General features: G+C 40.8%; 1 protein-coding gene and 1 non-coding gene across 3 annotated transcripts in view; one reads left to right on the forward strand and one right to left on the reverse strand.

Annotated features, from left to right (window-relative positions):
• The window catches only part of NEDD4 (NEDD4 E3 ubiquitin protein ligase), a 151,418-nt gene that overhangs the window by 77,132 nt on the left and 48,599 nt on the right, over positions 1-25,687 (reverse strand). Inside the window, exon 1 of one of the 2 annotated variants that reach the window (XM_062205968.1) lies at positions 12,829-14,835. In XM_062205968.1, coding sequence (XP_062061952.1) covers positions 12,829-14,379 — 1,551 coding nt within the window. In that variant the 5' untranslated portion in view covers positions 14,380-14,835. Of the gene's footprint in view, positions 1-12,828; positions 14,836-21,992; positions 22,047-25,687 lie in introns of those variants that run through there. The other variant, XM_062205969.1, reaches the window with a different exon arrangement.
• LOC133770832 (small nucleolar RNA SNORA38) lies at positions 5,387-5,500 on the forward strand. The gene has a single exon (XR_009867514.1). It is a non-coding gene; the product is annotated as a small nucleolar RNA SNORA38 (small nucleolar RNA).

A 25,687-nucleotide genomic window follows, 5' to 3' on the forward strand; every position in this document is an offset into this window, starting at 1 on the left:
CCCTGGGAGGCAGCAGTGAGGTAACAACCCCTGCATCTGAGATGTGGATGGAATTCCAGGCTCCTGGCTTCAGCATGGTACAGCCCAGGCTGTTGCAGGCATTTGGGATGTGAACCAGTGGATGGAAGCTCGCTCTCTCTCTCTCTCTCTCTCAAATAAATAACTAAATAATCCAAAACATTTTAAAGGTACATATCTATCACAGATATATTCAGAAACATTTATAGGTAAAATATGATTGAGGAAAATTATGTAAAAAAAAAAAAGATTCCAGCAAATAAAAATAGGGGAGAGGATGGGAGGAACGATTGACAAAATGTTGATAGTTTTTGAAACTGGGTGAGACAGGCACACATGGCTGTTCACTGCATTTTTCTTTCTACTTTTGTGAGTGTTTGCAATGCTCCATAATAATGTTTTAAAATAGTTGAAAAAAAAAAAAAGAACAGGTAGTTGATGATGATGTAGGTGGTTTATAATAGATATTGAAAAAAGGAACGTGACATGAAACTCAGAAACGAGGTAACTATGGGGGGGCTTCAAGGAGATGATGTGAGTTTTCCATAAACTTTTATGAAGCTCTATCCTGTGTGACCAATGAAAAGTAATCAAAAGAACAAGGTAATTATATATCTTGTGGCACAAATTGCAAGAGAAACTGACTCCTTAGTAACACGTGAACGAATAATCTCTGAACTTGGTTTTCACAGCAATAAAAATGGACTTGTTGTAGAATATAAGTTCTTTAGAATGTAAAAGGTATTCATCAGATCATAGCTGGAATGGAATGTTTCCTTTAGACTCTATTTTTCTCTTCTTTCTGATGTTATTTTTATCAAAATAAGCTTCTGCAAACAGCTTTCTCCTGTAGGGTTCTCCCAACGCAGGATAAAGCCCTTCTGGTGAGTGGTGTCATAGAAAGTTGCTTTAGAATATATTAAGGAGCTTAATTGTGGCCTGAATATGATAGCTACTGGGTTTATGATCTTGAATAATTAAGTCTAACTTTTCTGAGTTTGTTCTCTTCTAATATAATCTCTATCTCAGAGTTTTTTGAAATATAACCTATAAGAAGTGCTGACTGCTCTAAACTTTTACATATAGATGGGTAGGAGGGATTTTTTTTCCATCTTTATTTTTGTTTTTCAGAGGCAGATCAATAGGAAAAGCTACAGAAAGATCTTCCATCTGCTGGTTCACTCCCCAAACGCCTGCAACAGCCTGGGCTGGGCCAGGCGAGGGCCAGAAGATGGGGACTCCATCCAGTCTCCCACCTGGGTGGCAGGAACCCAACTACTTGAGCCATCACTTACTGCCTCCCACGGTATGCATTAGCAGGAAGCTGGAATTGGAAGTAGAGCAGGGACTTGAACTCTGATATGGTATGCAGATATCCCAAGCAAGGTTAAGCCTAGCCCCACAAAAAGCATTTTTAATAAGTTGATTATCTTCCTGTAAAGGACAGACATACATATTTATATTGACATATAGTCTTATGAATGAAAAAAGCAGAGAAACATGTGAAGAAAATTACATCTTCTTTTCCTTTTTTTTTTTAAAAAAAGATTTAATTAATTAATTTATTTGAAAGGCAGAGGGACAGAGAGAGGGAGAGGGGTATCTTCCATCTGCTGATTTATTCCCCAACTGACCTCAACAGATGGGGCTGGGCCAGGCCGAAGTCAGGGGCTCAGAACTCCATCTGGGTCTCCCCTATGGCTGGCAGGGACACAAGTTCTTGAGCCATCATCTGCTGCCCTCTCAAGCACGTTACCAGGAAGCTGGGTCAGAAATGCAGTAGCCAGGACTTGAATCAGCCCAGTATTGCAAAAGGCGGTTTAACCCACTGCACTACAATGCCCCACCTTGAAAACCACACTTTCTATCATAAGGAATGCTTAATTCAGTCTTTCTAGCAGTATATACGCTTCTAGAACATATGCAAAGCATCTCAGAAAATAGGAATGAAATCAGGCAACTCATTGACTGTAAAGTAGATACCTTCAGAACCTCTAAGCACACTAAATATAACTTTCAAGACATGGTTTATCCTGAATGAACTTGATGCAGAACCTACAGAAACAAGTCACCTTAACTCCGGTTTCTCACCAAGCACAGCTATGAAACATAACTGGGCAATCCTTTGAAGCTTCTTCTCAGGAGAAAGAACCTGACTTCAGAAAAAAGACCTCCAGATACTGACGTCTACCCAACAGTGAGGCCCACCAGTAACAGAGCCTGCAGGCAGCTCCACAGCGGCACTCACACAGGAACACCCGGAGGAAAATGTCCAAAAACAATAGCAAAGGGACCCACAGGAACTGGGGACAATGTAAGACTCAGAACAAAACTCAGAAAACAAAGCAGAAAGAAATTGAACTAAAATATTCTCAGAGAAATAAGAGATTGTACTGATATAACAAATGGGATATGAAGAATAGAGAATCACCAGAAAACAAGGGAGAACTGTAGAAATGAAAATTAATCAATTTTTCTTAAATCAAAGGGAGAACTCTTCCAGAAGGCAGAATAAGGAGGCAAAGAAACAGAAAACAGAAAAATTATAAGATTAACCCAAGAAGTACACACTTTGGCTAAAAGGAATTATAGGAAGAGAGAACACAAAGAAAGCAAACCTTCAGAGAAATAACATCTGATTTTTAAAATAGACATGTGTTACTCTGATAAAAAGTTAAAGTTAATTTAAAACTATACAATCACCTGTCTCAGAGGTTAGATGTTCACTTGCCTGAAGCATGTTATATGTATATTAATATGTTATACTACCGTGTTCTGTTTTCTATGGATTATTCTGTCTTCCAATTAATTATAAGTTCTTCAAATATGGAAGGCACATATTCTATTTCTGATAAATACTTGTTAAACTCATTAAGCTCTGCAACTCTTTAAGATGGTTCAGTCTGTCAGCCTTGGAATAAAAGTAAAGGTCATTCTTGGCTAAAACAGTTACTTGAGACTCCAGGAACTACCCTGAGAATCCTAACCCTTACCTCAAATCTGGATGGAAGCTAAACATGATAAACATAAAGTCAGTCAAATGGATTTTTCTTAAAAACCTGTCAAAGTCTTTTTCCCTTCAAGTTTCTTTTCAGAAAGCTTGATTGGAGCCTCTACCCACACAGTTCAACGGTACCAGTTAGTGGAATATGTAGGCTATGAATCAGACTCCACTGTGGAAACTAATCCTTGAGTCACGATCATAATATTCCACTGGCATCCATCCCAGGGACAAGGTATTCATTTAAGAGTGCCACTCTTCCACGCAAAGGATGAAGCATGCAGTAGTGCCCGCTCTTCATTACACTCATCACTTAAGGATCCTGCTTTGGTGATCTGTGCAAGGCTCTCTCGTCACCTTCACCCATCAGGATTCTGCAGCCGCCTCCACATCATCCCAAAGGGTTGGGGCTGCATTCATGACTTTCATAAACAGTTATTGTCTATTTTGAGTTAGGCACTGCTCAAAGGATATCCAGCAGAAACAAGATCAGAAGTCCCTGATTTAGGGAATTATTCTCTAATAAATGAGAGCCCAGAAAAGATTGCCCAGTGGCTTAATCCCTTCTCAAGGATCAATTCTAAAAGAGTTATATTTGCCTGTCTGCTTGCTGGTCTACCTATTTCTACATCTCCATTTTTAGCTTTTTTCTTGCTGTGTTTCTTGGTTCTCATCTTTTATTTGAAATGTTTAGTATCTCACAAAGCTCTCTGAAATTAGGCTAAGCCACAAGCATCCACAAAGACTACTAAAAGTCAGTCACCAATAAGATTTCTATTTTTGTCAAACAGAAAAAGAACTCATTTTCAATGCTTATTATACAGTAAAAATTAGTAAGTTCTCACTGCTTATAGACAACAGAAGATAATGACATCAAGTTGAAATTTATAAAGTAATAAAAGGGTAGCATTAAGGTGAAGTTTTACAGGTTATATTATTTTTTAGGTGTTTTTATTTTTAATTTCATTTTTAATTTTAATAAATTTTTAACAGATTCAATATGATTTGTAGATACAAGTCTAAGAACATAACGCTATCCCTTCCCCCATCCCTCCCATCCTCCTTTCTTCTGCCTTTCTTTCCTTGATTTTAGTTTCTGAGATAATATATTTTAAATTTACATTACAATAAAAACTTCTTATTCAGGGAAGTATTAAACCAATAGGATTTCTTAAACTACTCCAAGAGAAGAACAGTTCCTAAGATTTTCAGGTGTTGAGATACACTTGAGAAGTTGTGACTGATTTAAAGTAGCATTAAAGAGCTAAATAGCGCCGGCGCCGTGGCTCAACAGGCTAATCCTCCGCCTTGCGGGGCCGGCACACTGGGTTCTAGTCCCAGTCGGGGCGCTGGATTCTGTCCCGGTTGCCCCTTTTCCAGGCCAGCTCTCTGCTGTGGCCCGGGAGTGCAGTGGAGGATGGCCCAAGTGCTTGGGCCCTGCACCCGCATGGGAGACCAGGAGAAGCACCTGGCTCCTGCCATTGGATCAGCGCGGTACGCCGGCCGCAGCACGCCGGCCGCGGCGGCCATTGGAGGGTGAACCAATGGCAAAGGAAGACCTTTCTCTCTGTCTCTCTCTCTCTCTCTCACTGTCCACTCTGCCTGTCAAAAAAAAAAAAAAAAAAAAAAAAAAAAAAGAGCTAAAAGGCAATGGTCTTTAGATGTTCTGCTAAGAAGCTATGCACAGGATTGCTCATGACTAAGCATTGATCACAGAGGCTGTTTCCACTCATTACACACGGCAATGGGAGATTTAAATACTTTTATTTAAACAATTTCAAAACAACATATTGTTATTTTAATAAATAACACTTAGGCATTGATGTGAAAAATAACATACACCAGAATTACAGCCCTCAGGAATTAAAGAGCTTTCTTCAAGTAGAATTGCATGCTTTGCAGACCGCTATTTTTAAGTTTCTCAATGAAACGAAAAGGTACTCCTGGAAATTTTAAGGGTCACAATTTTTCAGGACTCATACTGTAGTTCTTTTACAAGGCAAGTAGGCAGCCTTGCCCTTAAAATTATAGTTGTCTAAATAATCTCTCCTATATTACATGTTTTCAATCAAATGCTAATTTAGATGCCTAAGTGGATTTAAAACTCTTTGCAAATTATTTTGGCCCTGGTCACAAGTATACCTTTTGCCCCTAAAATCAAGGGAAGCTTCTTATTTTTTATAATAAAAATTTCAGTTCTTCTGTATATACAACTGGCATCTGAAGTGTGTGGATATGTTTTTAAATAATTTTTCATTATAATAGCACTTCAATTATGAACTGTATTAAGATTTTCATTAAGAATGGTTTTAGGCATTGCTTCTCAAAGTGTATATAGAGAATTAGGAGTAACGGTATAATCTGGTAGCTTGTTAGAAATACAGAAATCCATGTAAGACCTGGAGGCAAAGAAATGTGGACTTGGGGAATCTCTGGGGCCAGCCTGCTCCCTGCAGGCACAACACCAACCATTCCACATTGAAGAATACATACACATATATGTTTATTTATATATATAATGTACACACACATATATATATACATACATCTATCTATCTATCTATCTATCTATCTATCTATCAGAAATCACTCAGGTCCCCTCCCAGATCAAGTAAACTAGCATCTGCATCCTTGAAATAATTACATGCACTTGAAAATCTGTAAAATCAGTGGTCCAGCTGACATCTTAACAGCCAATCTTCAATTGCAATCCTTAATAAAGTATTAGAGGCAGTCCACAAGCAGAAATTTGAGAGAAAAAAGGGAGTAATTCTTGATGAGATTATATTAGCTATATCATAAAATATTACACTGCCAGCCTTTTGCAAGAGGGGAACAAAAGATAAAGATCTGTTGAGAGTATTTCTGTACTTAATAATCAGGTCTTAAAACATTATCCACTGTACTAGCAATATACTGCCATAAATTTAATTTTACTTAGTTATATCTATTTTTTAGTAAGAGTAAATAAAACTGTTTAACCATGTTGTTATGGTTATATAATACCTCTAAGTCAATAGAAGGCCTATCAATTTTCCGCCCTTCTTATGTCCTAAGCATAATGAGAAATGTGTTGGATTGGCTGATTCAAGGTGTTCTTTGTTGTAACTAGTGCATGAACTGTCTGTACAAGATACAAACCCGGGGGCCGGCAGTGTGGTACAGCAGTTTAAGTTGCTACCTGTTATGTGGCATCCCATATCAGAATGCCCCTTTCTAGTCCCAGCTCCTCAACTTTTGGTCCAGCCCCCTGTAACATGCCTGGGAAAGCAGCAGAAGATGGTCCAAGTACTTGAATCCCTGTCAACCACATGGGAGACCCAGGTGAAGTTCCGGGATCCTAGCTTTGGCCTGACCTAGGCCTGGCTGAATCAGCCATTTGGGGAGTGAAAAGGCAGATGGAAGATTTCTTTCTCTCCCTCCTTCTGTCACTCTGCCTTTCAATTAAATTTTAAAAAATCTTTAAAAAAAAAAAAACAAAAAAATTCCAAGGAATACACATAGGCTAGCAGCTTGCCCTTCTGAGCTCTGAGTGCCGCTCTCAGCAGTGTGGTCAACTCTTAGCAAAGGTGAAACTGCTTTTCAACAACTGCTCCCATGTTGAGAGCATCCCCCAAGACATCTCATGGAACTGGGACAGTTCAAGTCCCCCTTTGTTTTGCGAAGTTTTTCTTGTATCTGTCTGCATCTGACCATGGTCTTCCAACCCCACTCAAGGAGGAAGAAAGCACACTGAACCAGACACGTGAGCAATCCTTCAGGTATTTCCTGGAAACGTTGACAGGACAACTGCCTCCCCTTCTCTGCACTCATTTGCTCCTTCTGCTAACCACCTTCCTGACCTCAACACAGTGTCTCACCACACCCAGGGGCTCTGCCAAGCCCCTCTGTCTACACGGGCTCTGGTCCTGGCTGCTCCTGGTCTCTTGTGTTCCCCATAATTCATACTGTAAAGGGAGGGAGAATCCAGAAGGCTGAGTCCCTAGAACACATGATGGGTTCCATGTCTTGTGAGAAGGCAGTGACGCAGACAGAGCTGCTGTTCTCCAGAGAGTTTCCAGGAATCAGGTGAAAGGCCTGACTTGTTCTCTACATGGAAGCTCTATTTGCTTTGTCTTATTTATGGGGATAGGGCGGGGACTGAGAAAGTTAGAGTAATGCTGCCCCAAACGAGTTGTGAATATTCACAGACAGTCCCAAGGCTCACTTCTAATTCTGGGTCTCCTTCATTGGGTGTCGTGGACTCTCCACTTCTGTCTTTGCTGTCCTTATTCACTTAATTCTGAGGTGGAAAAGCACACAGCTACAACCTTGTCTCCTCCTGGAATAGAGGCTGTAGTCTCCTTGTAGGCAGGGTCTTACCCACCTCATATGCACCTAGCACCACATCTCCTACATAGCCGCGTACCTTGCCTATGCTGGCCTGCACAGAATTTATGGATTTAAGCAAGCAGCTCAAGTTAGTTGTTCCTACTTCCTTATTTCACTCTTTGTTCCACCTAGCTTTCCATCCCAGCATTCCTTAGAGTCGACTCCTGCTAATGTCACTAAGGACCTCCTAATTGCTATGTCCAGTGGCTACACAAGTCGTCTGCGGCACTGTATGCTGCCCCCCACCATGCACCTGTCCTTCCTCCTCGCCCCTTCCCTGCAGGCCACCATTCTCTCCCGGCCTCTCTAGTAACTCGAACTTGCTTCCTCTTTACCTGTCCTTTCACCACGCGGCTAAGGCTGCTGGGCCCCAGCATTCAGACTTACCCTCCTTCCCCATCTCGCTTCATGCTTTCCCCTGATGACTCCGCCTCACATGAGGCTCTGACCCTCTGCCTAACGCCCAACTGACCTCCCCAGCCTTTGCTTATTTCTGCAGGCCTGGACTTTGTCTCCAGCTGCCCCACCAGACACACAGCAGCACCTGGGGACAGCCTCTTTGCACCACCTAACAACAGGTCACTTTTTCACCTTCCCTGTCTGCCTCTTCCTCCTGAACTCCCTAAGTCATGACTTCACCATTCACTCAGTCACCCACGTTAAGAAGACTGGTTTGGGCTGGCGCCGCAGCTCACTTGGTTAATCCTCTGCCTGCGGCGCCAGCACCCCGGGTTCTAGTCCCGGTTGGGGCGTCAGTTCTGTCCTGGTTGCTCCTCTTCAAGTCCAGCTCTCTGCTGTGAACTGGGAGAACAGTGGAGGATGGCCCAAGTCCTTGGCCCTGCACCTGCATGGGAGACCAGGAGGAAGCACCTGGCTCCTGGCTTCAGATCAGCGTGGTGCGCCAGCGGTGGTGGCCATTATGGGGGTGAACCAACGGAAGGAAGACCTTTCTCTCTGTCTCTCTCTCTCTCACTGTCTAATTCTGTCTGTCAAAAGAAGACTGGTTTGTTGATAATCCATGGTGTCACCAAAGTTCATCTTCTAAAGACATAAATGCAAGCACTTTATACTCTGAAATAAAGTCTTCCATGGCCTACCTAGCTTTTAAGGCCATTTTTTTTTTGAAAGTAGAGTGAGTCCAAGAGATGTTCCATGTGCTGGTTCACTCCCCAAATGTCTATAATAGGCAGGTGTGGGACAGGCTGAAGCCAGGAGCCAGGAACTACATCCAGGTCTTCCATGTGGGTTCAGGGGCCCAAGCACTTGGGCCATCCTCCACTGCTTTCCCAGGTGCATTAGCAAGGAGCGGGACCGGAAGCAGAGCAGCCAGGACTCCAACCTGGTACACTGATACGGGATGCTGGGGTCTCAAGTGGCAGCTGAACCACTGCCACAACACAGACCCTGGACTGCCTAACCAGTGCTGTTAGCAGGAGACGGGCCCCTTTCTCTCCAGCAGGAGGCACTAGACCTCACGCAACCCCAGCCCACTAGCAGGGCCTCATCTCCTCCCAGTCCTCCGCACCCTCTGCTGCTTTGACTGCCGGCGGTTCTTACACATCGCTAGCCCTGTGTGTGTTGCTGCTGCTGCCGTCTAAAGCAGTGATTCTCAAGAGGGGGCAACTGTGCCCCTCAGGGACATTGGGCAAAGCCTGGAGGTCTTATCTGGTTATCCCTCTGGGGAACAGGGGTGTTACTGACATTTGGTGGGCAGGGGTGCCCAGGACAGCCCCTCACCTCAGAGATGCGGCCAGCCCTACACGCCAGCAGTGCTGAGACTGAGAAGCCTGCCCTCTGCTCTCCTTGATTTCTCTGCCTGGGGAACTCTGAGTCACGTATCTAACATCACCCTCTCTGGGGGGCCTTCCTCCACTGACCAGGCCCCCTCCTCCAGAAGAACACTGTCAGATCTCTTTCATATCCACCTCTATTTTAGCACATTACACTGAAAAAAATATTTTTTTTTTTGGTTTGCCAGTGTGTAGCCTAGTAAAGGTCAACGAGAAGGGACTTGCCCCAAAATAGAGAATGTGTTTTATTCATTTTTATTCCCAGCACTTGGGACAGTGCCTGGCACTCAAATGTGTGATAGACACGTGAACTGAAGAAGCTAGATCTACAGAGAATGCAAAGTATTTCCAAACCCAGAATTGGCTCCCTGAGCCTCCCTGAAATGAACATCAATCCTCAGTTCCAAGAAATACACAAATACATTGTTCACCCAATTTCTAAAACTGGTCATTAACATTTCTGCATCACAGTTTTAGAGTCAATATTTATAAATTACATTGATTTTTATAGAAAATATCAAGTGTTGTTCAAAATAAACTCAACCAAATGTCTGAATATTCTGCTAAGTCTAGTAAAATAATGACTGGGAAAATAATGCGATGCTAAAATTAGTATGCATTTAAAACATTTATTTTAGGAAGAACAGCTAAATAGAGAAATGATTGAAAGGTATAATCCTGAGATTAGTGTTAAAGATTTTGAATTCATTGAGACATACATTTGAATCAAGTTCTGCTATAGCAGGTTTAAGCAATTTACCTACTCAGAATTAAATAGCAGGAAATGCATAAAAAGGTTTATAACAAAAACTAAAAATATGTTTCTAATGAAAATATGCATATCAGCAAAGAATGGAAGACATGTAGAAATACTAAGAAAATACTACGAAACAGCAAAATGCTAAGAAACATCAAACACTAGGGTAATGAAGTCTCTGCACATGCATTATTATCACACAGGAGACAGAAAATAAAAGATTAAAAAATAATAATAACAGGAGAAAGTAACTGCTATACAGATTTTAGAAATCTAGTAAAAATTCTGCCCTAAGAAGCACCTTAGCTCCTCAACTGATTGAGCTAAGAAAATACTGCACACAATGATAAAACACTGAATCTCCGGTTTCAGGTCAACAGTCGTTACATAGCCTTGACAAAAGTACCAGTGTTCAAATAGAGGCACATAGAGTAACCAAATGCCAGATATTGTTATGTTCTCTGCCCTGCCTTACAGATAAACACTATCACACAGACTGCAGAGTCTCATCTTTATTCTAAGCTGTAAACACAGAACAGAGCCTGTGTCCCAGATACAGGTAAAAGTTCTCACTGGATTTTAAAAATTAGTCATTAATGAGCTGTTGATCACAGGCAGCTAGAAACTCGATACTGTGCTGCTGCAAACTGGTAGCTGAACACACAGAAAAGAATCTAGACCTCTCAGGGCTGTAGAAACCAGGGTCTCCTGGCAAAGCAGTGATTTAATTTCTCGGCTGCTCGGTACAGATAGCTGACATTACTAAATGCTACTCTAATATCAACTTGTTAACTGTGAGTCCAGACTCAGCATATCAGAATACGAACCCAGACTAACTGGAGACATGGGAAATATTTTGGGAGCTGTTTATTTATAAGTGAGTTACAATATACCACTATAATTAGATTAATATATAATTATTGATAAACAAAGGATTATTTCTAAAACCCCATTATTGTTGCCACTGCTATGTTTAGAAAAAGCAGTATTAGTGTGTTCCTCATAAAATAACTCCCTGCTTTACAATACTTATCAATTACAGCAATTTAGATCTAGTATAAAAGGAACTTAGCTGTCACTACTGTTTACAATACTTTTACAAAATTATTTAATGAACATTTAAGGGAGGACTACTTTAAAGCTCTCTGGCAAACTGCATACTTCTGCACTATTTTATAATCCAATAATTCACTATAAAATAAAGTCTGCACAAAACTAGGTGTTTGATTACTGCAAAAAAAATTTAAGGTGGCATACCTAGATGTAAATAAAACTGCTAAAAATGTATATTCCCAGCAATGCAAAAGGCATTTAATTCACATTCCATAAAAAGCCCTTTAAAAATACTCTTTTTCAAAAGCACCAACAAAACCAGCTTATAATATTGCCAGAAAATCAACTGCGTTACTATTTCTATAAATATTTTTACATTAATTCTTCTTTACAGATTAATTATTTAATTAAGTGTAAAATAAATTTGCAACTAGTATTAGGTTCAAATCGACAACTTTTAATGTTTCTTTACAGTGTCATTTCATTTCTTTCTGTAGGGGAAAATAGTCAAAGGGATTATAATCTCCCGAAAGCTGATTTTAAACAAGTTTTCTAAATGGAGTGAGTAATTCTAAAACATACATCAGAATTTGAAATCTGATCTTATTTCATCCTCAGTAAGACACTGCCTATATTAACTCTGGGCATGGGCAACAATGATTATATTTATCAGATCTCTAAAGACAGAAAACAAATGAGCTATTACTTCACATCGACCTAAAACTACTTGTCCAGAAGTTGTTTTTTTTTTTTCTGTTTTAATCTTTAATACAGATATTGAATGTTACATAAACAGAAACAGATATGTCCCTCCCCCCACAAAAAGAAAAAAACCCATTATGTCCTGTCATCTAGAAGAGGTTTAGTCAGAAAAAAATTGTAAATTTCCTAGACTCTGGCAAGAGCTTCCAAATACAGAAACTCAAAAATCTATTTGTGTTCAAAATACTTTAAATACTTTGGAAAGGCCATATTATATAAAGAATTGTTTTGGCTAAGATTTACTAGAGTTAAAATCACTAGTATAATAAAACAAACTTGTCAAAACAACAAATTATTAAGCTAAATAGAAAATTATGGGAAATGCCTAGCAACTGAAACCAAATTCACACATAGAAAACTCAGAATTTAATATTGTTGAAAAGAATGAGTTATATTTTAGAAGGCAGTATTAACTGGTGGCTAAAGAAAAATAGGGTGGAAACAAAATTCCTGTGGTTGGGGTCTATACAAACGCAGATGCCACTTATTTTTCCTCTGCTTTACACATGCAGTATGGTAGTTTTATCAGCGATGTTATAAATACATATATTTTATAGAAATTTTTCTTCTACATTCATTTGTAATAAGATCTTCACATTTCACATAGCTTTTTGTTTACTATCATTTGGAAATATTCTGTTTTACTTTATTTCACAATAATAAGGGAGGGGAGGACAGTAAATGAGCATTTTTGAAAGTAGGAATAAAATAAGGAGTTATTTAATAAAATAGGACGCCACTTGAGGAAAAAAAATAAACTAAGATACAATGTTTTGAAGTAGGTTATTATTTAAAACTTGCTGTTATGCCATATAAACATTTTATTGCTTAAATCACTTAGGAGAGGTTCAAAAAGATATAGGAAATATATATATATATAATATACAGGAAACTGCTAAATTAACAAAGTGAGAAAACTATCAGAGATTCTTTGGATTTATAAATATAATGTTTCTGACTATATAATACTTGGTAGCTTAGGATCAGGAAATGCTAACTTAATAAATGTTAACGAAATATTTCAGTAAGCTATTCTAGTGTAAAATTATCATATACCAAGACCAAAGGAAACTTACCTTACAAGAATTAGACAGTTCACTTGTGACATCTCTTTTGCTCTCTCTTAATAAACTGTCAACTTCACCTTCATTTCCAGATGCAAACTTTATGAGTAATTGAGATGGTCCCCCCTTAGAACAATTGTGCTTAAGGCTGGATAAACAGGCAATATTTGGATAAGTTCCTCCCAATGAAATACTCCTTTGTAAAATGGCATGGCTTTTGTTTATCTGTGAATTTGGTCTTTCCAACTCTCCACTGACATTTACTTGGTAATCTGCATTTTGGGAAGATGGCAAACAGGCAGATGTCTTGTGCTCGAGCTTGCTACATTCTGAATCGGAATTAAGCTTAACTCCCGACTTCTCTGGTTTACAATGACCACTCATATTTTTGCCATCTACTGTGGTCACCTTGTGTTGGGTGAAATGCACTGAAAGGCAAGAATATCCTTCAGGCGACTTCTCACAGGCAGTCTGTTTCGGACTATTATTTGAAAGGACAATTTTCTTCTGCAATGAGCCCTTCCCATGAAGCGACCGGATGTCTCTCACTTCTCCAGCAGTGCAAATTGTTTTAGATAACCGAAGTCCATTGATGGCTGTGGAAAGAAATCCCTTAGAAATAGTACCATCTTCATTATGTGCAATTTCGCTAGGAGACACAAGCAACTGGTGAGAAGTTTGGTAGGAGCCTTTGCTTGGAAGAGTCCCTGTAGTTGTTGGAGAAGTTGGTGGGGTATTTGAAGGACTCCTAGGAAAAATCACTAAGGATGAGCAGCGCTTGAGTGGAATTTTCGGGTTCCTGCTCAATGGCAATTTCATAATCTCTATTCCAGGCTCCAAGTCATCCTGGACAAAAGGAACAGTACTTGTACTTCTTGAAAAACTTTCACAGGGAGTAGTATTCCTGTTTGGCACACTTCTGTTGGAGGTGCTGTCAGAATATAAATTTCCACCAAAAAAAGTATCATCGCTTGAGGGAAAAGTATAACCACTACTGTCGCTGATGATACTGTTTGTGTACGATCCTCCACTTGTGATACTTGCACATGACCCATAATCACTACCGGTGCTGCTGTAAGATCCATTATCACTGGCTGAAAAGTTACTGAGGCTACCACTGCAAATGGCAGAACTGCTCAAAAGGTTGCCATCACTCACAGCATTCAGTTCATTATCAACCACAGCACTGCTGTCAATGTCATCCTTCAAGACACAAGCAAACGAAGACGCATCATCACCATCAGCCAAGACACTGCAAGACGGAAGACATCCACTGTACCTTGTTGGCTGCAGCGAAATCTGTAGACAGCTGCTCTTTTTATGAACATTTTCAGATGCAGGAACAGATGATCTTTCCTGAGCCTTAACGCTTTCCTTTATTAATGGAGCTAGGGCAGTCTGTCTGGGAGTCAGCTTCATTTGCACCACGTTAGACGCTGAAATCCGTGTTGGTTTTTTGAAGCACATGTGGACATGGCTATCCAAATCATCTCCGGAGGTCTCTGACAAAGGGTAAGTATTACTTCTTCTGGCTGCAAAGTGCAATCGTAAGCTTTGTGCCATTTGTTCTCATTTCCAAACATGTTAAGGGCTGAAAGTCATAACAAAGATCTCTGTCGGGAGACAGGCTAGAAGCAGCTGCACCGCAGCAAAAGAAAAAATCATTGGTGGTGCCTGAAAGAGCTACGAAGTAGCAGCCTTTACCCTCAGGAAACCATTAGATACCAGATATCACAGGAGGAAAAAGACGGCCCATTCCTGAGACTGACGATTCCAAAATGTCTTGAATCGCTTGTAGTCAAAATGCCTTCACTTACAAAGCACTCGATTTCCAGCGACCTTTAAGCTGAGCTCAGCTGCAGCACACTGACTCAAACACAGCCAACCTTGTTTCAATTATACCTTCTCCAATTTGCATGAATGAGTAACACAAGAACAACAATCTTCTAGCATTTCAAGTCGAAACAGTGTTTTTTCACCCCAGCTCTACTAAATGAACACTTAACTCTGTGAATCACAGTGCCTTTACCTTCTCCAGCAGTTTGGCCACTAATATTTTTACCCAAAGGTATAGAATTACAGGAAGTTGGTAGGAATGAAACCCCATGTAATTGAGTATCAAATCAAAGATTGAATTTCCAAATAGTAGCTATACTAGGAATCTAGTCAAGTTAGTTAATGTAGAAAGGACCCGGGGCTGGTAACAAACGTTTAACAAGAAAATTCAAACAGTTGTATAAACTTGGAAACACCCAAACTTGGGGAGTGAATTAAACCTTTAGCATTAAATCAAAGAGATAAGTACTTCAGCTTCCAAATACCAGTTATAAAAAGCGAAAGCTTGAGGATTACACTCTGAAACCAGCCTGGTTATACTATTGTAAGAATGAAGCATAGGTCTGAGAAAGTTTGAGAAGCTGTCACCAAGCATTTTCTGCTGAAATTTTAAGCTCTTTTCGAGCCAAGTGGTACAGTCTTTAAATGATGCCGTTCGTATTTTGACTATTAAAACTCTGCCAAGAGACAGCCTAAGCAAACATTCCTTTCAAAATATATGCAGATTAGACAGAAGAACTATCCCCCAATATATTCTGAACACATAGGATATTTTATTCCACTGTCTCTGCAACCCATTCACTTACAAGAGTGCTGTGGTAAGTAAAGAAGTCTAAAAAGGATTTAACACATCAAATAAACATATCTCAATGCCAATTCTGTTCTGAAAAACTCTTAAGAGCTCTTTGCTGGCCCCTACTGGTGCCTTGAAACAATCCATTTAGCAGTGTGATATCTATAAAGAAATACAAGCCACACTACGTATTTCTTTATATAAACAAAGTACATATTTGTTTACATTTCTGAGGACTGGCACTGCCCTACAGGTGGAATTGCTGGCGCTGATAAAACTCCCACAGTAGAGAACAGTGGACTGTCTGTTTCTTTTAGAGGTTGTGATTTTGTATATATATTTTTTCTACTTTGTATTTATTTAACCTTTACTTTATTTTAAGTTTATTAGGCAATAAAAGTTTAATATTTTAATTTCTCTCCCAAATGTCACAGACTAAGCTTGGTATTCTATTTGAAAGAAACAAATTTATTTTTAAATAATACTCTAGGGTATATTTAAACCCCTTACCTGAATTTTATAGCTGGAACTCCAGTAATAAATATATACTGGCTCATTCATAGGAAAGTAAAAAGCAAAATAGTTCAGCTGTTTACACCACATGCTACTACACCCAAGTTGTATTTTTCTAAGTCAGTTTTTTTTTCCTAAGTAAAAGCAAATATGTAAAACATATACTCACACTTTGTTTAAAAAAAGAAAACTGCTTAAGCTAGACCTGTTTTCAATCAAAACTTTCTACATGGTATTTTTAATCAATTAAGATCACAAAATAGAAATCTGGGAATTTATCAAATTACATCTAACTGGAATAAGATACTACTGTGTTTTAAAATGCGGATAACAGTTTGTGAACTTAGTTATACAATTATTACCTTATTTAGGTTTTACATGACCTACCTCCTTTATGAATTTTACAGATTTCGGTAAATATTTCCTTATCCCTTTTCTTTAAAGATGAAAGAGCCCTGATGTTTTATTTTGCCTTCAAATGACTTCAGCATTTCTTCTTGGACTAAGTTAGGGGTCTAATACCTTATAGAACAAATCACTTCCACCTAGGCTGATCAGTGAGATACAAATGCTCATGCCTGTGGCCTAAAACTTCCAGTTAATGAGATCTTCTGATTATTAATATAAAGTAATGAATTCCAGGTATCTGTCCAGGTGAACAGCAAGCCATTCTTATAATCATCAGCTTCGTGTCCCTTAAGTAGGTTTTAAGCTTCCAGAGTACAATACCATAACAGAGTACCATACCATAACTATACATTTCTCCTGATCCTCCTGAGCTTGTGTGGGGCCCCAAAGCAAGTGCCTAGTCATACCAGACAGGAGGCTGGATGTATGCTTGCATGCATGATGTCACCGTGGCCACTCTGACTGCCCAACACTTTCTTTCAGGAATATATATACACACACAGATAGACACACACACATACATTTTGAGGGTTAATCTAGCTGCTACATCCAAAGAAATATTCAAAATCTTTGCACTGGAACAAAAAAGAATGATGCTTGCAAAACTGAATGAGAGGAGGGCTTCGGCCAAGAGAAAGTAAAGTTAAGAGCATCACAGGTACTTGCCAGTCCTCCAAGTAAGAGTTTAAATTGCAGAGAGGTTGAAGAATTTGTTAGGCTGTCTCGGATCTGGAGCAGCACAGGGTCTGTACCATTCTTACAGAATTGGGGATCTGCAGTCAAAGTAGCCGCTTATCCAGGAGATGCCAAAAGACTGGTTAGTGAAATGGAGACTAAGAATTCAAGCTCCTGGGGCCAGTGCTGTGGTGTAGAGGGTAAAGCTGATGCCCGCAGGACCAGCATCCCATATGGGTACCGGTTTGAGTCCTGGCTCCTCCTCTTCCCATCCAGCTCTTTGCTATGTCCTGGGAAAGCAGCAGATGGCCCAAGTCCTTGGGCCCCTGAACCCGTGTGAGAGACCAAAAGAAGCTCCTGGCTCCTGATCAGCACAGCTCCAGCTACTGTGGCCAACTGGGGAATGAACCAGTGGATGGAAGACTTTTCTCTCTCTCTCTCTCTGCTGCTCCTTCTCTTTTGTGTACCTCTGACTTTCATATAAATAAATAAATCTTAAAAAAAAAAGAATTCAAACTTCTGACCCCACAGTCTTAGCTATTTGGTTGTTGACTGTTTGCCAAAAATAATGTGGTATGGTTAAGCTCTGGGTAAGCCTAATTATTGAGCAGAACTATGAAGGCCAAAACCCACTGTGATGGTGAACGCTATGTGTCAACCTGGCTAAGCTGTGGTGCCCAGATGTTGCTGTGAGGGTCTTTTTAGATGTGATCCACACTGCAATCGGAGGAAGTTACGGCATGCAGATCACCTCATCCAATCAGTTGAAGAGCTTCAGAGACAAGTCAGAGCTCTCCCAAGAAATAAGCAATACTGCCTCTCGACTCAACACAGAAAACCCTGCCTGGGTCCCCAGCTTCCTCTGCTGCCCTTTAGATTTCCGACTCAAGTCTGAAACGTTAATCTTTACTTATCTGAATCTGCAGCCTGCCTGTCACTAACTTGTGTACTGGCGGGCAGTTTTATTTAAAGGCACACCATTCTGAAATGTCCCATCTCTATGAACAGAACCACCACTATCGTCACCACCAACTGACTATAATCCTCACGCCTTAAAACGGGCTGGAAAAAAAACCAGGAATACATCAGCCTACTCTTTCTTGAAAGCCAATATCGCTTATATTGCAAATGTTTTCCAGATGCCTAGAAATTGTCTCTGTTTAAAATTGTATCTGTGTTCATCACTCTACATTTCCAAACAGAATTTGCAAGGAAAATGATATGTCCTTAATTTGGCTGGAAATGCTATAGGAGAATAAAGACAGTGGCATAGAGGCTATAGTTGCTACAAAGTCTCAGATGATCTCTATATTTCAATTGCTAGGATTGGCAATAGATAGAAAAACTAGACTGACACACACCTTCCTATTTTAATGATCTCTGGCTCCCTTTTGCTGGTAAATTGAGGTCCTTAAGAAAATTCTATTTCTAATGCATAGCAGAGCATTTAATACAGTAGATTCATTAAATGGCATAGTTAGTGAACACAAAAAATGTGGCATCTGAGAGCTTTAAATGCATAGCATATGTCCATGAATGTTAGGCAACACTTGACAATTGTATCATGATGAATTTTCCAAGTGCTTTCATAGTCACTGTATTGTCATAATACACTTATCAGATAAGCAAGGAAAATGCTGTTATTTGCTTTTAGAAGAATTGAATGATTTGTCTAACAGAGGCAGAACTTTAAAAGAATGCTTTGGAGGGGTAATCCATAGTATCTCGACTAATACATTGGTCAAGTACTTGAGGAGACACAGCAGGTATGTTTATCAACTGATAATAGCAAAACAAACAAACAAAACATCAAAAAACCAAAACTAGAAATAACACTCCTGTCGATTAAGAAGGATTAACAAATGATGGTATTATGATGCTTGCTGCTGATGGATAATTGTACATAGGTGAAAATGTGTCATAATGGAACAATCTCACAAATGCATCATTAAGCAAAAACATGATCGGAAAGGCATTGGGAGAGGAATGTTTTATAAATTTAAAATATGCAATGAAATAAGTTTTTAGTGATTTACATGTGGGTTTTATGGAACTTTGTGGAAAATGGAATTAAAAGAGCAATCATCTGGCCTAGTGGTTTAAGTCAGAGTACCTAGGTTTGGGTCCCAGTTCCAGCTCCTGTCTCCAGTTTCCTACTAATACACACCATGAGAGGCATGTACTTGGGTCCTGGCCAAACACACAGGAGACATGAATGGAGACCCTTACTCTTGGCTTCAGCCTATCTATCGCTACTTCGGACATTTGGGGAGTGAACCAGTGGATGAGAGCTCTCTTTCTTTGTGTCATCTTTCAGTGACTCTCAAGTAATAAAAAAAAGAAGACAAATTTATTTTGGTGCAAAAAAATTTGAAATGTATGCATAGATTTTTTTAAAATATTTTCTTTTTTTTAAAAGATTTATTTATTTATTTGAAAGACAGAGATAGAGAGAAAGGAGAGAGAGAGAGAGAGAGAGGGAGGGAGAGAGAGAGAGAGAGAGAGACCTTCCATCCACTGGTTCACTCCCCAAATGGTGGCAATGGCTGGGGTAGGGCCAGTCCAAAGTCAGGAACCAGGAGCTTCTTCCTGGGTCTCCTCCATGGATGACAGGGACCTAAGGACTTGGGCCATCTTCTACTGCTTTCCCAGGTATATCTGCAGGGAGCTGGATCAGAAATAGAGCAGCTGGGGCTTGAACCAGTGCTAACATTTGGCTTGCAGCACTGCAGACAGCTGTTTAACCCACTGTGCCACAGCGCCAGCCCAATATTCATTTTCCATGGCCTTTTGAAGTCCCCTCATATAAAAAGGTTCAGGTTATTTTGCCCCCCAAATAAATGTATCATTTAATTCCATTTCCCATAAACTTTTTGAAGACATGTATGACTAAAAATATTTCTTTTTTTTATTCTTTTTTTTTATTTTATTTTTGACAGGCAGAGTGGACAGTGAGAGAGAGAGAGAGACAGAGAGAAAGGTCTTCCTTTGCCATTGGTTCACCCTCCAGTGGCCACTGCGGACGGCGCACCGCGCTGATCTGAAGGCAGGAGCCAGGTGCTTCTCCTGGTCTCCCATGGGGTGCAGGGCCCAAGCACTTGGGCCATCCTCCACTGCACTCCCAGGCCATAGCAGAGAGCTGGCCTGGAAGAGGGGCAACCGGGACAGAATCCGGCGCCCCGACTGGGACTAGAACCTGGTGTGCCGGTGCCACAGGAGGAGGATTAGCCTGTTGAGCCACGGCACCAGCCTAAAAATATTTCTAAAAGCAATGAAATTGTAAGCAAAATTCAGGACAGTGGCTACCACTCTTGTAGCATGAAAAGGTGATGCTATTGAAGAAGGAGGGAGGACAGAGAGGGCTTCAAAGGTGCTGGGAATGTTCCAGTCCCTAAGCTGAGTAGTAGATATACAGATCGTTGTCTTCACATTCAAAGTCAAAATTTGTTAGACAAACTTCATGATATGAAAAGAAAACACCAATAGTAAATTTCACCTGGTCCCATCTAGAAGGAAAACAGACCTGCAGAAATGGAGCGGGGGCGAGGGAGGAGGGAGATGTTGCCTATCCTATATAAAAAGAGAAATGCAAATAGAAAACAAAATTGTTGCCACTGAAAACAACTGGTAACTGAATCATTGACAGCTATCACTAGACCATAAAAAAAATCAGATGGCCAGCCCGTGATGAATTCTCTTTGGACAGCAAAAAGTACTTTTGCTTATTCGTTGAAGAGTTCACTGACAATATTTTCATTACTGGGACAATTCCTGTTTCTGGAAGTGGGGGTGAGTACGTTATGCTAACACTAAAAACAGACTCTTTTGAAAAATTCAGGGTTTTTGGTTAGTTATAAATGAGTGAAACAGTTTCTTTTTCTGTGCTTGAGTTTATTACCTGCTCCACTCTGAACACATACTACTAGTTTTATGTTTACTATTCAAATCTTACAGGTTTAAAATATAACTGTAAGAAGCCACAAAGATGATTTGAAATAGAATCCCAAGTAGACAAAATTATCATAAGATGTCAACATAACTTAGGACACCAGGAATCGGACCGATCAGTCCGTGCTTTGCTTTCGTGCTCTGTAACTGCTGGCAGTCTTCCAGGGGATTTCTATGCTCAGTCCTCATCACCATGAAGAGGGCAGATTTCCTTCACAGAAGGACGGCAAGAAGAGTGAGTGGGACAGGGTCAGTGCTGTGGCATTGTAGGTAAAGCCACTGCCTGCAGTGTCGGCAACCCTTATGGGCGCCTGTTCGAGTCCCGGCTGCTCCACTTCCGATCCAGCTCACCGCTAAGGCCTGGGAAAGCAGAAGATGGCCCAGGTCCTTGGGCTCCTGTACCCACGTGGGAGACCTGGAAGATGTTCCTGGCTCCTGGCTTCAGATCGGCCCAGCTCCGGCCGATGCGGCCATTTAGGGAGTGAACCAGAGGATGGAAGACCTCTTTCTTTCTCTCTCTGCCTCTCTGTAACTCTGCCTTTCAAATAAATAAATAAATCTTAAAAAAGAAAAAAAAAAGAGGATGTGGGACAGTCAAGTGGTACAGGTAACCCCAAGAAAAGCCACAGAAGTGTGGAGGCACAGGTGCACACACTCTAAGCAAAGTCTCCCAGAGTTTTCAGCTGCCAATTAGGCTTCATAGAGGAGTGGGAGGGAAGGCAAGGCATGGAGGAAGCTTTCCCTGCCATCTCCTGTCCCTGCTGGTCTTGACTGAGACCTCTTTAAATTTGTTGACAGCCACAAGAGTTGCTTAGGAGGAGAATGAGAAAGTAGAGAGTTGCACAGAAAGGAGATTAAAAAAAATTGCATCTCCCTCACCATTTAGCTAGAGCCCCACAACACTGCAAACCACCTCTCAGATCACAGATGTCCTGCTTACAGGGCCCCCAACCCCACCCACAGAAATGCACCCCCGCTGCCTGTGTCATGCAGTGTAACTTACCAGGCGATTTTCATCAAACACTTCAAAGAGGAGTCGGTGCTGCTGAGGGTGGACCTGCATGGGCGAAACAGAACCCTTCTTTAAAAACCAACGAGCATCAACCCACAGACACTGAGAAGCAAATGCTTAAGTTTGTTGCTATTTGCTAATTCCTGCTATGTACGTGGAATTCTAAATCACATGAAATACAAGAGCAGCCTGGTCAGGTGCCACTCATTTCCCAGTGGTTTATCCTAACAACAAAGTGGATGTGGTCATTTATTTGTTTACAGTGTTCTAAATTAGAACAAAAGGAAGTAAATTTCCAAGATTATTCAAATGTTAGCAGACACTTGAAATACAGACCTGACTTTAACTTATGATTAGCTTTATTTATTCACCTTTTATTTATCAATTTAGAATGCTCAAAAGTGAAGGCTGATTTTATGGGAACTAGAGTTCTGACTCAGTAACGACTTAATAGATCCATTTATTGCTTCAAAGGTATCAGGTACATAAGCAGTCAATGATACATAGAGTTTTCACTTACTGTTTGTTCTATAGCACATAAGTAAAAATGATACAGTATTTTGTTTTTCAAAGCCAATGCTTTCATTTTTATTTTTTAAAAAGATGTACTTATTTATTTGAAAGTCAGAATTACAGAGAAAGGGAGAGACAGAGATCTTCCATCTGCTGTTTCACTCCCTAAATGGCTACAATGGCCAGAGGTGGGCCAGGCTGAAGCCAGGAGCCAAGGGCCAGGAGCATCCTCTTATGCATGGGTGGCAGGAGCCCAAGTACTTGGGCCAGCTTTCCTGATTTTCCTAGACCATTAGCGAGGAGCTAGATCAGAAGTGGAGCAGCCAGGACATGAACCAGCACTTATACGGGATGATGGTGTCACAGCCAGTGGTTCTATCCACTATACCTCAATGTTGGCCCCTGATGCTTTCATTTTTGCAGAATGTTTCAAGCTCAAGTTAGAAATCTACTTACTATTTAAAAGAAAGAAAACATTTTTATTTTACTTATTTGAGAGAGAGAGAAAGGGGAAAGGACAAAAGGAGAGAGAGAGAGAGGGATAAGAGCACACTCCAATCTGCTAGTTCACTCCCCCAGATGGCTGCAACAACCTGAGTTGGTTGGGCAGGCCCGGGAGTAAACCAGGAACTCAAATCTCAGCCTCCCATACGAGTGGCAAGAATCTAATCACTTCATCCATTACCTGCTGGCTCCAAGGGTCTACGTTAGCAGGAAGCTACAGTCAGGAGCTAAAGTTAGGAATCAAACTCAGGTACTCCAATGCGGGGACTTGGGTGTGTATATTTTAAATTTTTTTATTTATTTGAAAGTTATGAGTTACAAGGAGAGGAAAGACAGGGAGAGAGTCTTCTATCCATTGGTTGGCTCCCCAGCTGGCCACAATGGCCAGGGTTGGGACAGGCTGAAGCCAGGAGCCATGAGCTTCCTCCAGATCTCCCACATTGGTAGCAGGGGCCCAAGCACTTGGGCCATCTTCCACTGCTTTTCCCAAGTCATTAGCAGGGAGCTGGATTGGAAGAGGAGCATCCAAGGCGCAAACCAGTGTCCATATGGGATGCTGGCACTGCAGGTGGCAGCTTTACCTGTTAAGCCACAACATCGGCCCTGGGTGTCTTAACTATTAGGCTAAACACTTGCTCTCTAAGAAAAATCTGTCATATTTTTTTGTAGCAAAGTTAAGGTGATATGTAAAAAATACTCATGCTTAGGTTGAATTTTGACCTAAAATACATATATTACATCGAACACTGTGATATTTTACAACTTTGGTGTACACATCCATAGTACTGATAATAGTCTTCAGAAAACAAGTCCTACACATATGACAAGATATCTAGAGACCTAACCCAATGTCCAATCTCCTTTCCTTGTGAGAAATAATCCTAATTTCACCTACAGCCAAGTGCCTGGCCTTATCATACTGCACAACTCCTGAGTTTCTTAGATTAGTTGCAATACTAATCTTTAAAAATCGAAGTATAACATCTATTCAATAAAGGATAAATTGTGCTAATCTTAACTAAACAGCTTGCTAACTTTTTACATATTGTGTCATTACCCAGGCCAGGAAACTGAATACTCCAGACTATTCCATGCATTATTCTCTATGTGAATGGTGTCCTCTGAAATTGTTCAACATGGCAACCCTGAAAATGTGTCCCTTGCACCTAGGAGTGATCAAAGAAGCAAAGCTGGTAGCAGTCATTGGAGGGGATTTCTGGGAGAGTTCTTCAACAGGATCAGTCAGCTGGGACAGACTGCCTTTCCCTATACTGCTCAGAATGTGGTTATGACAGCCGGCACTCCTAAGCCACACAGTAACCATGGAACACCTGAGGACAGAAGCCTTGGCTAATGGCTCGATATCATGGGGATAGAAACACAGTGTAAAACAACAGTCTTGTCAAAGATGCAGAAATTTGGGGGAAGGACATGGAATTTGCACTGAGACTTGAGACGCGAGAAGATTGACAGAAGAGGCTACAGGAGGAAAGTAGGGGAGGGGCAGAATGCGCATGCTCTATGGAGTGAGCGTGATAAGAAGATTAGTTAATTAGAAGAAAGGCCAGGTAACGACTCTGAAATCCAGAAGAGGTGTGAAAAGATTTGAGTGGTGGGGGTCAGTGCTCTGGTGAAGCGGGTTAAGCTGTCACCAGCAGTGCCAGCATCCCATATGGGCACCAGTTTGAGTCCTGGCTGCTCTGTTTCCGATCCAGCTCTCTGCTATGGCCTGGGGGAAAGCAGAAGATGGTCCAACTCCTTGGGCCCCTGCACCTGCGTGGGGAACCCAGAGGAAGCTCCTGGGTCCTGGCTTCAGATCGGTGTAGCTCTGGCCATTGCAGCCAACTGGGGAGTAAACCAGCGGGTGGAGGACCTCTCTCTTCCTCTCTTTCTGCCTCTCCTTCTCTCTCTGTGTAACTCTTTCAAATAAATTAATTAATTAAAAAATATTTGGTAGGAAGAGAAAGAAATTTTTAAAGGAGAAATGACATGATTTAGGCTGTACATAATACTACTCTTGTCAGTCACATACAAAATGCATTGGACTGAGATGCCAGAGTCCATAGGAACTGTGGTTCTAATAACCCAGGTAGGAAGTCTGTTTAAAGCTTTGCCTAGGATAGCCAAGTCAGTGTAGGGAGAGAGACTGGGTGAGAAGAAATACTTTGAGGGACAAACTCAAAAGCATCAGTAATGAATATTGCTTTAAAAAAATGAAATGTTTTATCCTGGTTCAGGATATAATTAACAGCTTCCAAGCAGGACTCCCCACCTCAACCATCTTGCCATCTTATCCTTTTAATCTATAACTCCTGCTACCACTGGAGTGACTTACCTGAAAGATAGGTTAGGTCCTCTTTATTGCCCTGCTCAAAAGTTTTTTCCAATGGTCTTAAGTAATAAAAATCCCATCACTTGACCACAAAATAAACAAACCTTCGTAATTTGAGTCCGATCTGCCTTTCTAGCCTCATCTCCTACAACTGCCCTTCTGCCCACCCAAATATACTTGTACCTTATGCTCTAAACACAATAAAAACTGGCTGCTTAGTGCATATTCTGGCCCGTATTTCTGCACATCCTAAGGTCTCTCCGCTTGCAACACATCTACTCTGCACATCCAATTTCCACCCATCATTCAAGCCTCAGCTCAAATGTCAATCCCTACC

This window comes from Lepus europaeus, chromosome 11 (assembly GCF_033115175.1).
Source record: "Lepus europaeus isolate LE1 chromosome 11, mLepTim1.pri, whole genome shotgun sequence".
NCBI classification, from domain to species: domain Eukaryota; kingdom Metazoa; phylum Chordata; class Mammalia; order Lagomorpha; family Leporidae; genus Lepus; species Lepus europaeus.